This window comes from Puccinia triticina, chromosome 18A (genome assembly GCF_026914185.1).
Source record: "Puccinia triticina chromosome 18A, complete sequence".
Lineage (NCBI taxonomy): Eukaryota > Fungi > Basidiomycota > Pucciniomycetes > Pucciniales > Pucciniaceae > Puccinia > Puccinia triticina.
Genome location: NC_070575.1, coordinates 3,505,496 through 3,518,105, shown reverse-complemented (window position 1 = coordinate 3,518,105; position 12,610 = coordinate 3,505,496). Strand labels below are relative to the sequence as shown.

At 46.3% G+C, this 12,610-nt stretch overlaps 1 protein-coding gene across 1 annotated transcript; it reads left to right on the top strand.

Moving 5' to 3' along the window:
* Positions 1 to 514: 514 nt before the first annotated feature.
* On the top strand, positions 515 to 2,284 carry PtA15_18A388 (uncharacterized protein; the record flags this gene model as incomplete). The annotated part of the gene is made up of 1 exon (XM_053164921.1): positions 515 to 2,284. The coding sequence occupies one exon, from the start codon at positions 515 to 517 to the stop codon at positions 2,282 to 2,284; it is 1,770 nt and encodes a 589-aa protein (XP_053028883.1).
* Positions 2,285 to 12,610: the final 10,326 nt, after the last annotated feature.

The following is a 12,610-nucleotide window of genomic DNA, read 5'->3' as shown; positions in this document are numbered from 1 at the left end:
TTTTTTCGTACATAACCTGGTTAGGCTGGAGTTACTGTACTGCGGATTTGTTTCTAGCATTTAATTGTTGGCCAGTTTGTTTTACACAGCAACAGACTTCCTGCCGTGGCTACTAGTTTTCCAGCCGTTGACCGGCATAGGATGTAAATCTCCATTAATCCATATCATTATAGCAGCTGAAGGGCCGAAAGACAAAAAAGTATTGGCCAATACGGAGCTTTCCGACGTAGATCAAGATCAGCGATAGTGCTTTCCTTAGTCGAAAGGCTCGCAAGTTCCGGAACACTTAACCGGATGATTGCCGACCAGCCTTGACTTTCAATTCAGAACTAAATCTTCTTGCACATCAACCTTGGGGGAAAGGCTAGCAAATCTCATGTCAACAGGTGCTTTGACAAGTACTTAAAAATCCTTCTACCCTTGCGCATTTTCCCATCATAATAACTTTGGGCGCCTGAGCTAATCTCGAATTGCAGACCCTAACACACCCTGGACTTGTGAAGTACTTTGCGCGATGAACTCCATCAACAACTGCCTGCCAAAAATCATGGCTGAAATCCTTCAGACTGTTCCTCAAGCTTTCATTGATACCCCAAACATATTATATCCCGAGTGGAATCAGGGAATTGACCGACCACTTGGCGCTGTCCAAAATAATCTCAAAATCTGTTTGATTGGTGCAGGAATATCGAACGCGATAGCCGCACTGGAGCTGGTCAAGGCCGGCGCCCACGTGACACTCCTAGAGGCAAGATCAGAGGTGGGCGGAAGAGCACGATCAGAAAAATTTGACGATGGCTTCAATATTGCCGAAATGGGTGCTATGCGATTCCCAACTTCAAGCGGACTGTTACTCTATTATGCCAAGGAATTCGGTTACTGCTTTATTTCGGATTTCCCCGACCCCGGGAGGGTCCCGACGTTTATTTCTTATAGAGGTCAAGATACTTACTGGAAGAATCTCAATGCGGCTCCCGACGGTTTCGAAAAGGTGCATGCGGGTTGGGAAAGTTTTGTCAAGAATGGATTAGGAGAGAATGGAGTAGAAATTTTTAAATCTCTAAATGGCTTGAGAGCGTTGCTTCAATCCAACGACCAAGAAGTAAGACTCACAGCAGCCCCTCTGTGGCAGAAATACTTAGACTCGTTCAAAAATTTCAGTTTTTCAGGAGGACTTCATCGGATTTTTGGACCGGAACACGAGTGGGATGTCCCTGGGCATCAAGTATGGAAAGAAAATGACTTTGAAATGTTTGGGAGCCTAGGGATAGGCTGTGGAGGATACGAACCTGTCTTTGACAGAGATTTCACGTACATCGCTCGCTTAGTGGTCAATGGACTCGAGAGCGATCAAGCAACTTTTGCAAAGATAAAAAATGGTCGACCGGTCCCCGCACCCATACAAGACCTGGTCAAGGCAATCTGCTCGAAAGCCGCTGGTCTGGGGGCAACGGTTAAAGTCGACACCATTGGCGAGGTGATTTCTTCTCGTACTATCAACGGTGCTCCCGCTGTAACCGTCGGAGAAACTCATCATGGCGTTACAAATGAGGATGTTTACGACCTAGTTATCGTTGGCACTACTACCCGCTCTGCCAACGTGATGATGAGATATCTCAGTAGTTATCACAGCAAACTTCTGTCGAAAGCTGCCAGCACCGCGGTGAACAACATTAGCATGATTTCCTCAACCAAAGTGTTTGCCAGAGTGAAGAAGTTCTGGAACCAGAAAAATAAAGAAAACTATCCCAGAGTCATACTTTCAGATACAAAAGCGTCACAGCTCTACACGTTGGACTATGGTCATCCTGATTATGGAATGGTTTTACTTACGTATGCTTGGGGAGATCTTTCTGATCAGATTATGACAGTTAAGAACGATATGGAACTGTATTGCATTCTACAAAATCAGATCCATGAGATCATGCGCCACTCGGAGTTTAGCGATTATGCGGAACACTTAACACCCGTCGAAGAAAATGACATACGTGTAATCCACTGGCAGCTTCAGCCAACAATCCTTGGGGCATTCACCCTAGCCAGGCCAGGACAGGCGCAGCTCATTGCCGATGCGTTTTATGACTTTCAAACATTACTGGAAGGCAAAGAACACTCCGGAGTTCTACTCAACGGTGATTCGATAACTTTCGAGGGAGGTTGGATTGAGGGTGCATTGAGGAGTGCCATGAACGTCACCTCCGCAATCCTGCTCAAGTACGGATCAGTAGAAGAAAAGTGTAAGGCACCAGTAACCCTGCTCAATAGACATATTTATAAGTATTAGTTGGGGGTTCAAACATTCTTGGTCTTCACAAGTAAGTTTGAACTAAGAAACTCTACGCTTCTCTGGGTTCTGGATCGGCATGTAAAATGGCTATGGAGCTGATTTTGAAACACTTGTGTTAAGTCTCCACTGGAAAAAGGTCGTCCTGGGAGGGTTTCGAAACTGTAATCTGTTTGAATATCGTCGGGCCAAGGGCGATGATGTGTAAATGGTGCAAAATACAATATGTAAAGCTCACGGCCACAAAAGTCGGCCAAATTGGCCACAATCAATTCGTGGTTGCTCGGGCAAATCCCAATGATTGGCTTATCCTGCTATGTATTGTCGAGGCTTCAGGTCTGGTGGCTATCACGCTAAAACTATACCAACATCCTGGACTTTCAAAGAAAATAAAATTGTTAGTGAAAGATACTAAGGTCTTCAAGTGGTTAGAGAGTGCTCGCAGTCGCAAGATTCCGTAGGATAGTCGAGTTTTCAATTGGGGATCATGAGGCCTTGGTTGTGTATGAGTTTCAGTTGTTCCTGCTCGTTATGATTGTTAAAATCCATTTTGGCAGCAGCTCGAGTTGAGCTTGCTTTCGAGGTCAACCCTGTGGCAGTGGAACCCGAGCAGGGTACCCGGCCGGGCAGACACCCGTTCCTCGGGTAAATGGGGTTCACATGTACCCGCAGGCCTGCCTGGTCTGATTGGAGGGACTTATGACCAATCTGCAATTCTTGCATGAGAGATATTTTGGTTTTGGTGGTGTTTTCATTTGATCCACCAGAAGATAACCCTGTCCATCCCAAACCTTCTAAGTTTTTGGTGGATGGTACGCCTGCATCTTCCCCTCCTTCAGATATAATTTCAACCTCCCCCGCCTGCATCTTCACCCTCCTTTTATTTTTTTGAAACAATCATTTCCTCAAAATTCTTGGACTTTTCACCAGATCAGAAAATAATTGCCTGTGTGCCGTCATCTCAAGGTCCATTCACTGATACAATGTTATAAAAGCATGTGTGTCTCTTGGGGTTGGGTCAGTGCAGTATGGAAATACCAAATGAAATGGAGTGATGTGCTTGACATCACAATTATTTTGATTTTTATTCTGTTTTTTTAAATATTTATTTTACAGATAGATGAGCTAGATACAAGGAATATAAAATACATGATAAAAATTTTTTGAGAGCAATAGGGGGATTCAAAATTTATCCAGGAAGTGTTCCAGGTCGGATTTTCCAGGAAAGAAAATTGACCTGGAACACTTCCTGCGGACCTGCGCTCCTTCTTCCTATGCCCTTCCAGGTCCTCCAGGACAACAGGAGATCAGGAAATTATTAAGCGCACAAAGACATAACTTTGACTTCTTTCTTGAACACCGGTCCCCCGGCTCTTCCCCCTACCCTGTCTTTTTTCTGCACCTGTCCCCACATCTTTGCTAGCAAACAACTTCACACAATACCATGCCACCTAAGAAGAAGAACAATCCTCCATCTGCAACGGCCGCAACACTGATCAGCACCACCAGCCAACCCAAGAAGAAGAAGCCTCCTGTAGCACGGGAAAAAGATGGTGAGGATGGCCAAGACTGTAGCATTTGCATCCTCCTTGACTGGCTTGCTGTTGAAGGCAACTACAAACAATGGCGCGGTGATACCAAGACCGGATCAACCAAGTCCACCCTAGCAAATGAAATCTTAGCATTGATGGTCAAAGCTGGTATCACCCACCTCACCACATGTAGTGCAATGATTTATGTAATGATGACTCATAACAGCCAGGATTTCAGCACAGAGGTGATACCTTACAGGTGTATTACACCATTGAGCAATATAGTTGTTGTATGCAGTGAGCCAATCCAGAAGGATTGTGATGCTGCTAGGTTGACCATTGATGGCATTGGTGTCCCAGGAAATTCCACAAAAGGATGAAGGCATTTCTTGGGGAGTTTTGGATCCGGAGCGTGTGAAAACTGTTACTTAAAAAGAATTTGCACCACTAGACAGTCCAATGGGATGTGCTTGTGGTTCTGTGGGGGGGGGGGGGGGAAGGTACAAGAGAGAGTTTTCCATTTGGGACCCCGGAGGCATGGACAAAACACAATGAACTATTGGATTAGTTCCAGGAAGCATGCTTCTGGATTCAAATCCAGGAAAATTTCCCTTTTGGGGGGTTTCAATGTAGAACCTCCAGGAAATTCTATTTGGCAGTGATTTATTTTTCCTGGAATTCTGACCTGGAACATTTCCTGGATCAATTTTGAATCCCCCTAATGCCATTCAGCTAACATGGGTCTTGTGAGGAAGGGTTGAGAAAGGGCAGAGCTATGAGGAATATAACCATGAGCATGGTAAATTATCCGGATCTCTCATGCAAGAATTGCAGATTAGTCATAATTCCCTTCAGCAAAGCCTCAGGCAGGGGAGGGGCTTAGTTAAGCTTGTGCCTGGTCGCGGGTTTTGGAGGGAGGCTAGAGCTACTTGAACTAACACACAAGTCCCAGCCCTCTTGCGCGCACATGCAGCTTTTGGCTGGTTGCTTCGCAAACCCCTCTCAGAGGGAAAAACTTTCATAATAGTGCACCTTTCTTGCATGAGCCAGGGGGAAGCCCGGTTTCCATTGCCACATATTCAACAAATTGTATATTCTTTCTAGGTTCTAGGATGTGGTAAATCTACATCTTTGTGGTTTTTCAGTACTTTTTTTTAGTGAAATATCTTAATTGATTCCAGTGATTTTATTAGGGGGGTTCACGTTGGAAAAAATCCTCTGCTGATTTTGTCTGCTCATGTAACCTTCAGTAAGGTTTATGCATGATGAATTGCTTCCAAAGGGGAGATTCCCACCAAAACCTTGTAGATTTCTCATGATAAGTTAAATCTGCAGGTGATGGTTTTGATGACTGATTTCAAAATCAGCTTCAAGGGAAACCCATTATTTTGTTGAAGTTCACACCAGGGAAAAAAAATAGTCACTTGATGACAAGTGACATCATGCCAGCTCCAGCAGGCTACCCACCATCTACCCACCATCTACCCACCATCTACCCATCATCTACCCACCATCTACCCACCATCTAACCACTTTCAGAATTTCCACAGGAGATCCTCAGTTTTCACTGGGCACCACTGATTCCCATTTCTGGTCAGCTGATACTCAGCTTTAGCTCCAAGTATATGCTCAGCTTTGTTGCCCAGCTCATGCTCAGCTTTGTTGCCCAGATCAGAACCAGTCCTGGCCCAGCTGCGTTTCAGCTTTATTCCACTCATGGCTCATCTTAGACTCATAATAGGACTATCATTGGCTCAGCCAATGCTCAGCTTTGGACCAGTATTGGCTCAGCTGATTTTAAGCTTTGGATAAATCTTGGCCCAGCCAATGCTCAGATTCTGAGTCTGACTACTCCTGTAACAGCTTATGCTCATCTGTAGACCAGCCTTGGCTCAGCTGATGCTGAGCTGTGGACCAACCTTTCTCAGCTGATGCTCAGCTGTGGACCAGCCTTGGCTCAGCTGATGCTCAGCTGTGGACCAGCCTTGGCTCAGCTGATGCTCAGCTGTGGACCAGCCTTGGCTCAGCTGATGCTCAGCTGTGAACCAGCCTTGGCTCAGCTGATGCTCAGCTGTGGACCAGCCTTGGCTCAGCTGATGCTCAGCTGTGGACCAGCCTTGGCTCAGCTGATGCTCAGCTGTGGACCAGCCTTGGCTCAGCTGATGCTCAGCTGTGGACCAGCCTTGGCTCAGCTGATGCTCAGCTGTGGACCAGCCTTGGCTCAGCTGATGCTCAGCTGTGGACCAGCCTTGGCTCAGCTGATGCTCAGCTGTGGACCAGCCTTGGCTCAGCTGATGCTCAGCTGTGGACCAGCCTTGGCTCAGCTGATGCTCAGCTGTGGACCAGCCTTGGCTCAGCTGATGCTCAGCTGTGGACCAGCCTTGGCTCAGCTGATGCTCAGCTGTGGAACAGCCTTGGCTCAGGTGATATCAATCTTTTTAATAGTCTCAAAAAATCTGATACTCAGCTATAGGACAGCCTTGGCTCAGCCAATGCTCAGCTTTGTACCAGCATTGGCTCAGCTGATGCTCAGCTTTTGAAAAGTTTTGGGCCAGCTGGTGTTAATCTTTGGAACAGTATTGTCCCAGCTGATCCTAAGCTCTGCACAAGCCTTTTCCAAGATGATGCTCAGCTTTGGACCATTGTTGGCTAAGCTGATGCTCAGATTTGGAATATTCTTGGTCCAGCTGACACTTGGATTTGTATCAGGCTTGGAATATCCAATGCTCAGCTGTAGCCCAGGCTCAGCCAATGCTCAGCTTTGGCCCAGGCTCAGTCAATGCCTACTGCTCTTATGATGAGCATCAGCTGTTCCTGGGAAAAAATTAGGATCAGCTGACTGTGCCACATTGAGTGCTCTGGTGCAGTCCTGCAAGCTCTACAAGTGCTGGTGGAGCAGACTTGGAGCAGCGCTGGAGTAGCTCTGGAGCAGAAACCAAAGCTGCATCATGTCACTTGCCATCAAGTGACTATTTTTTTTTCCTGGTGTCAAGATTTTGAACTTTGATTCAGGAATCAGCTTGTGCCTCTTATATCAAAGACCAAGTGCAGTCACACCACTTCTTGTTGTCAAGTATAAGGAGTGAGAATATAACAATAAAAGAAGAGACAGTGGGAAATTTTCAAAGGAAAGAAGTGGCCCTGGTTACTTCTACATACATCTGATTCTGTAGAGGCGGAGAATAGTCTCCCCACTGCAGATGAGGACCCTACAGATCCTAAATATGCTCTCACCATCACAGCCAAAGTTGGATAGTAATGTTGATTGAACTGTGGGGAAGAGGAATTTTTAGCAAAGAAAATCAAGATGGGGGTTTAAAAAAGGGTAGAAAATGCTGCATCTTCCATCATTCCAAGGGCCTTTCATAGTGGTCGATTGCTCATCATTGAATGTTAAGTTGGCATTCAATTAATTTTCACTCTTTTTCTCTTGGGCCCTGGGTTTTTTGAGGGTTCATACGTTGTGGTGAGCCTAATCAAAACCTCATCAAGTATGCAGACAGCTATCATGGAGAAACCTGCACCAGCCAAGTAAATATCAGCTTCCAGTCTATTAATTATACCTCAAACCACCCACAGACATTGGATCAGACTCAATCATCATCTCTACAGGCGCCTCAAAACCCTTCAGTATTTGCTTTCATGGATGGCCCTCCACAATGGGTAATAAAATATGTACAAATACAGGTTCAAAGTGGGAGAAAGTACACCATCAAACAGAGCCAGACTATTAGGAAAGACCCTGAGTTTTCACTAAATCTTACTCCTCTATATTCCAGCAAGGCGTACCTCCTTCTCAGATGCATGGCAGCTGATGTGCCATGGTTATTGTTTCCTCTTATGTCATCCCAAGCCATGTAGTAGATGGCTTGTTGGTTTGTTGCCTTTTCCCCTTGTTGGAGGCCTTTTCTACCCTGTTCCCATCTTTCTCTTCGTCTCAGAACCACCTGTTGTCCCCTCACTATAAATGTAAAGCCTTTTGGCCCATTCTGTTTGTCCCCCATCAGATTGTCACTTTGCATCCCTGGTCACAGAATAAGAATTACATAGCATATTTTACCACATATTTTACAGTATATTGTGCCCCTTTATTTCGCCTAGAAAGCAATATTCTCAACATCTCATCAGCCACACTTTTCTTTAAGAGTCCATACTCTTATTCTTGTCCCATATTACTCTCCCAACCTGAGATGCAGCTTTTCACGCACTTGTCCCTCTCTAAGCTCTATTCCCCCAAAGAGTAGTTCCACAACGTGAGACTAGACAAGCCACAATTGAGTTTGGTGGAGCATTGGTTGGTCTTTCAATGACCATCACCTTGGAATCAGACACATCCTCCTCTGCCAGCCGGTTCAGTTTGATCCTCTCTGTGGTGTGTCTGTGGTGTATTGGCTAGAGAATGCTGTTTGGTACCCATTGTGGGTACCTAGTACTGCTTGGTGGGTACCTCCTACACCCGCCTTGCACCTGTGAAGCGCTTCCGGGTGCAGTGCAAGGTACCTGTTTTGGCCCAAAAGAGGTGCGGTACCTGGGTAACCCCCCAAAAACGGCCCACCCCCTATAGGGCCCCAGGGGCCACAGATGGGGAGACTGAGACAGATGCCCATTGCACAGGTTCTGTGTGCAGGTTTGCACCATAATGAAGCACACCTCAGTTGTGTAAAATTTGTGACAACTAAGATTGATTTCAGATTAAAAAACTTGTATCCAGAATTATATACAATGAAAATGCAATGGTCTTAGAGTCTTGACTGATTTAAGAAGTGAAAGGACTATTCACCTAAGAGCAGGCGAGATTGCCGCGCTTCTGAGTTATTAAGATGAAAGAAGAAAATTAAACTGAAAAGTTGGACACAAAGTCTTTGCAAGGGAGAATGGAGAAGGGATTGGCTAGGAACAATGAGAATGGATGACTGCAATGGTGTATGCATTGCGTTAGCTTAATGCCTTGACATGTTTTATTGCTGCAAGAGGATAAGTACCTCTTGTGTTCTGCACGCTTGCTTTAACGGTGTTGAACGTCTTGGCAATACGTTGAGTTGGTCCTGTTACGGCTGTTATAAGACAACGTCTCTTTATCAGCGATTTGCTTTACTGCTGTTTGGATTAACGCTGCTATGCTTACTCGTTAGTCGAGGGACTTATTCGAGATGCTAGGTCTGTGGGGCTGGTGGATATTCTGTGCGACAGTGAGCTGTGAGATCAAGCAAGTGTTAGTCTGATGCTTTGTCTCAAGCCTGGGAGCTGCCTCTTAAATACTCACGAGATCAAAGATTTGGAACTCGGAGCTGCCCTGATGTTGCTACGTTGTCTGACTATGCCTTGCGCCCTTGGGGAGTTGCTACTCGTTTCATCTGTTGTAGGGATGACAATACAGCAGGATTAGCTTGTGTGGCTTAAGTCTGAAGGGATGAAACTCGGGGCTTACAATGCGTTGCATCAGAGTTTGTTTTTCCCCTGCGCCTTTTGGCGTCTAGAGCATCAGCCTCTGTATTCTGACAAGTTGTACCATTGGATTGAATGTAATCCTGGAGTACAACTGTGGCATGTTCAACACAAAATCCAACCAAGCCTTGGTCACCATTGCTTTAAGATCAACCATATAACTGATACTGATGGTTCCCACTTGCAAACAACACAAAATTTGACCATCTTGTGCCTCTAAGGTTCTTATTGATCACAAAAACATTGTTTGTGCATCAGTTTCCTTCTTATGGTCCTGTATGAATAATACTATAAAGTAAACCACTATTATGCAATAACTCCAACATCCAATCTCCAGCGGAGACTCTTGCTCACATCCAAGGAAATTGATACTATTTCTTCAAAATATGCAAAAAAAAACATAGCCACAAAGCCAAGATGTTTGCCTACATGTGAGAGTTCAAGGCAGGTTGATTGGATTTGTGGTTTGGGAAAGTGCTTCAGTTTCAAAGAGGCCAAAAAAGCCACAAAAATCCACAGCTCTCAGGCCCTGGCTCGTCACAAGCTAACTTAACACAAGTCCATTCCTTCCGAGGAGGCACAAAGCCCCTCTGAAGGAGGGACTTGAATATAATGTCCCAAATCTTGCGTGAGCGCAACCAGCCATTTGGCTGGGGAGGGCATTACAACCTCAATATCCCCCACAACCACCCAGATTCATTTCACACCTCCTAGACCATTGAAAAGCTGGCCTTTTTTTGGTATCTGTAAAACCCTCAAAAGTCCACATACCCATAGCAGTTGGCAACTAGGGGGATGGATAAGTATGACAGCTTTGAACAATCCGCCAAATTCAGGCCCAGATACAATCCCGGATAGATCTGGTCCTTAGTGCATGAATAGTATAAGGTATACATCAAAATCCATAGACATTATTCTTTGTAAACTTTGTTTATTCACCTTCAGCTTGCTCAAGTCTCTGCTGGCCACCATAGCCTATCATAACCTCAAACAGCAAATACTTGACTCTGAGCTAGATCAATGGCTGGCCTACCGCCACTTGATTGTCCCCCAAGGCATCCAAAGGGTTCAGAACAAGAACAACAGGCTTTGCGTTTTGAGGCAAGAGCTTAAAGTAGATTTCTGATATTCTCCACTTTCTGAATCCAGTTACAGCCAATAGAGACATGTTCCGACCCCGCGCAAGATTTGAAACCGCATCAATTTGAAGGGGTTTGGCTTCTTTGCCGCCGTAGAAACTCTTTGCTTGGGACCTTTAAATCGGAATTGTTGCTTTGAAGAAGCTTCTTGAGGATGGTCACGCCGGTATTGAGTTTCTTTGGAGTACTTTGAGTTGATTTTGGACTTGTCTTTTGTTCCGGTTTACTTTGCTTTGCCTTTACGGATGGAGTGCTTAGAGTGTGATTTGCCGTTGGATGCGTTTTGATTTTCTAGTCATCATTGGCAGAGTTCAACTGTAAAAGTTGATTGTGGAACCAATTTAAAATTTCCATCAAAATTGTATGTATGTTTGTAAGTTGATACTTGAAAAAAATCGTGAGACTCTGATTGATCTGAAGAAATTATAATCCGGAGGGTCAACAAACTTTAATTCACCAAACCTGTAAATGCCCTTGCAAAAAAGTCTGCTGAGCAGACTATTTATGGCCAAATTTTACCAAATAAAAGCCAGCAGATTCCCAAGATGGGCAGCTATAACGGTGCCAAAAGGCGTTTAAAAAGGATTTGTTGTTTAGTTGGAATTCTGTCTTGAGTTTATTTTTTATCATTTCCCTGCCAAAATTTGGCTGTCCTCAGGCCGCGGGTCCGACTTGCCTCTCCTTCGGAGAGCGTCCCTTCGGGAGGGCCCCCCCCGACCCTCCGATCGAGAGGCTTACACTACGGGTGCACTCGGACGTCTAGCCGACGTCGGCGCTTGCGTCGGTGAACACCCTGCCGACCCCGCACTAAGCCGACGTGGGATCGACGTTGGGGTGAAATTCGTCGGACGCGTCGGCATGATCCCGGCGTCTGAAGGGGTAGTCGGATGGCTCCCGGCGTCGAACTGAGCAGTCGGTTCGATGCCGACGACAAGTGTGATGTGTACCCGACCTTTCGGGCGGGTGGGTTGTACTGGCCCCGACGGCAGCGATGGCAGCCAATCCCATCCTCATCAAGCAAAAAGGACCACCACCCGCAGGAGTCGAGCTCACTACCTGAAGCATGGGATGGTCACATCACATATGCCGCACAGATACCACTGTAGCAATTACACTTTAGAGTGTAAGCCTGTACAATGGTATACAATCGCACTCTAACCCCTTACCGAGCAAAACCTTCCTGAAATTTGTGGTAAAGTTAAACCAGCTGGTTTATTTTTTATTTTTATTTTTTCTTTCTGTGTATAATCTGCCGATACTCTTGCAGATCATTTTGGTATAGGTCAAGGGTCCCTTTTTTCAGGTGATTTCTTGACCTTGCCGACGGACAGGTCGGTCCGACTGAGCAGGAACCAGTCAGATTGAGCTGTCTGAGGGCCTTGTCAGACAGGTCGGCTTGTTTACTCAGACCGCCGACTGGCTGACAACCTTTCGGGCGAGCCGACGCTCGTGCCCCACCCGTCGGGACTGTCGGCTCGATCCATGCGCCGGGCCGACCCTGATGACCAGCGCATCGGCATGGTCGGACTGACCTTCCCGTCGGCAAAGGTACTTTGGCGTCAATTTACCCCGGTCGGACTGGTCAGGCTGACCCTTTGGCGTGTCCGACGTCGCGCCCGGTCGGCCTGACCATAATCCGACGCCGGGGCAAAAACGACGTCGGCACCGCTCAACAACTGGAGCCGTAGTGTAGTTAAGCTCGCGTCACAAGCCCCTCTTTCAGAGGCTCGCTCGCTTCTTGAGGCCTGAAACAAGGGGATGGTGCTAAGCCAGGGTTCCGAACCATCTGCTGGACGGTTCCAAAACATCCAGCAGATATTGTCTTAGTTATATCCGACTTGATCTGATTTGATTGGCGGGGGGAAACTGGAGCAATGATGGGGCCGGGGAGTTGGCTGAACTTGTTTTGAAACTCCGCTATTGGAGTTTGGAGCTGGACGGATCTAATTATCTTGGCCCTGGAGCAGCTGCTGATGAGGATCGACAGCACTGTCAGGCTGAAAAAACAAGGTTGACGGCAGAATCCCGGTCTTCTGACTCGCAGTTACACCGGTTTCTACCAGGTTACACCGTCAAGGCGCGACTAACAATAACATGGTTATAACCCGCGCATTCCACCGGGAAATGACCCTGACACCAGAAAAGGGTCGTCAGTGTTCGAACTTGGGTGGATATCCCGTCATCCACCCGCGACAGGATTCCAATGTCGC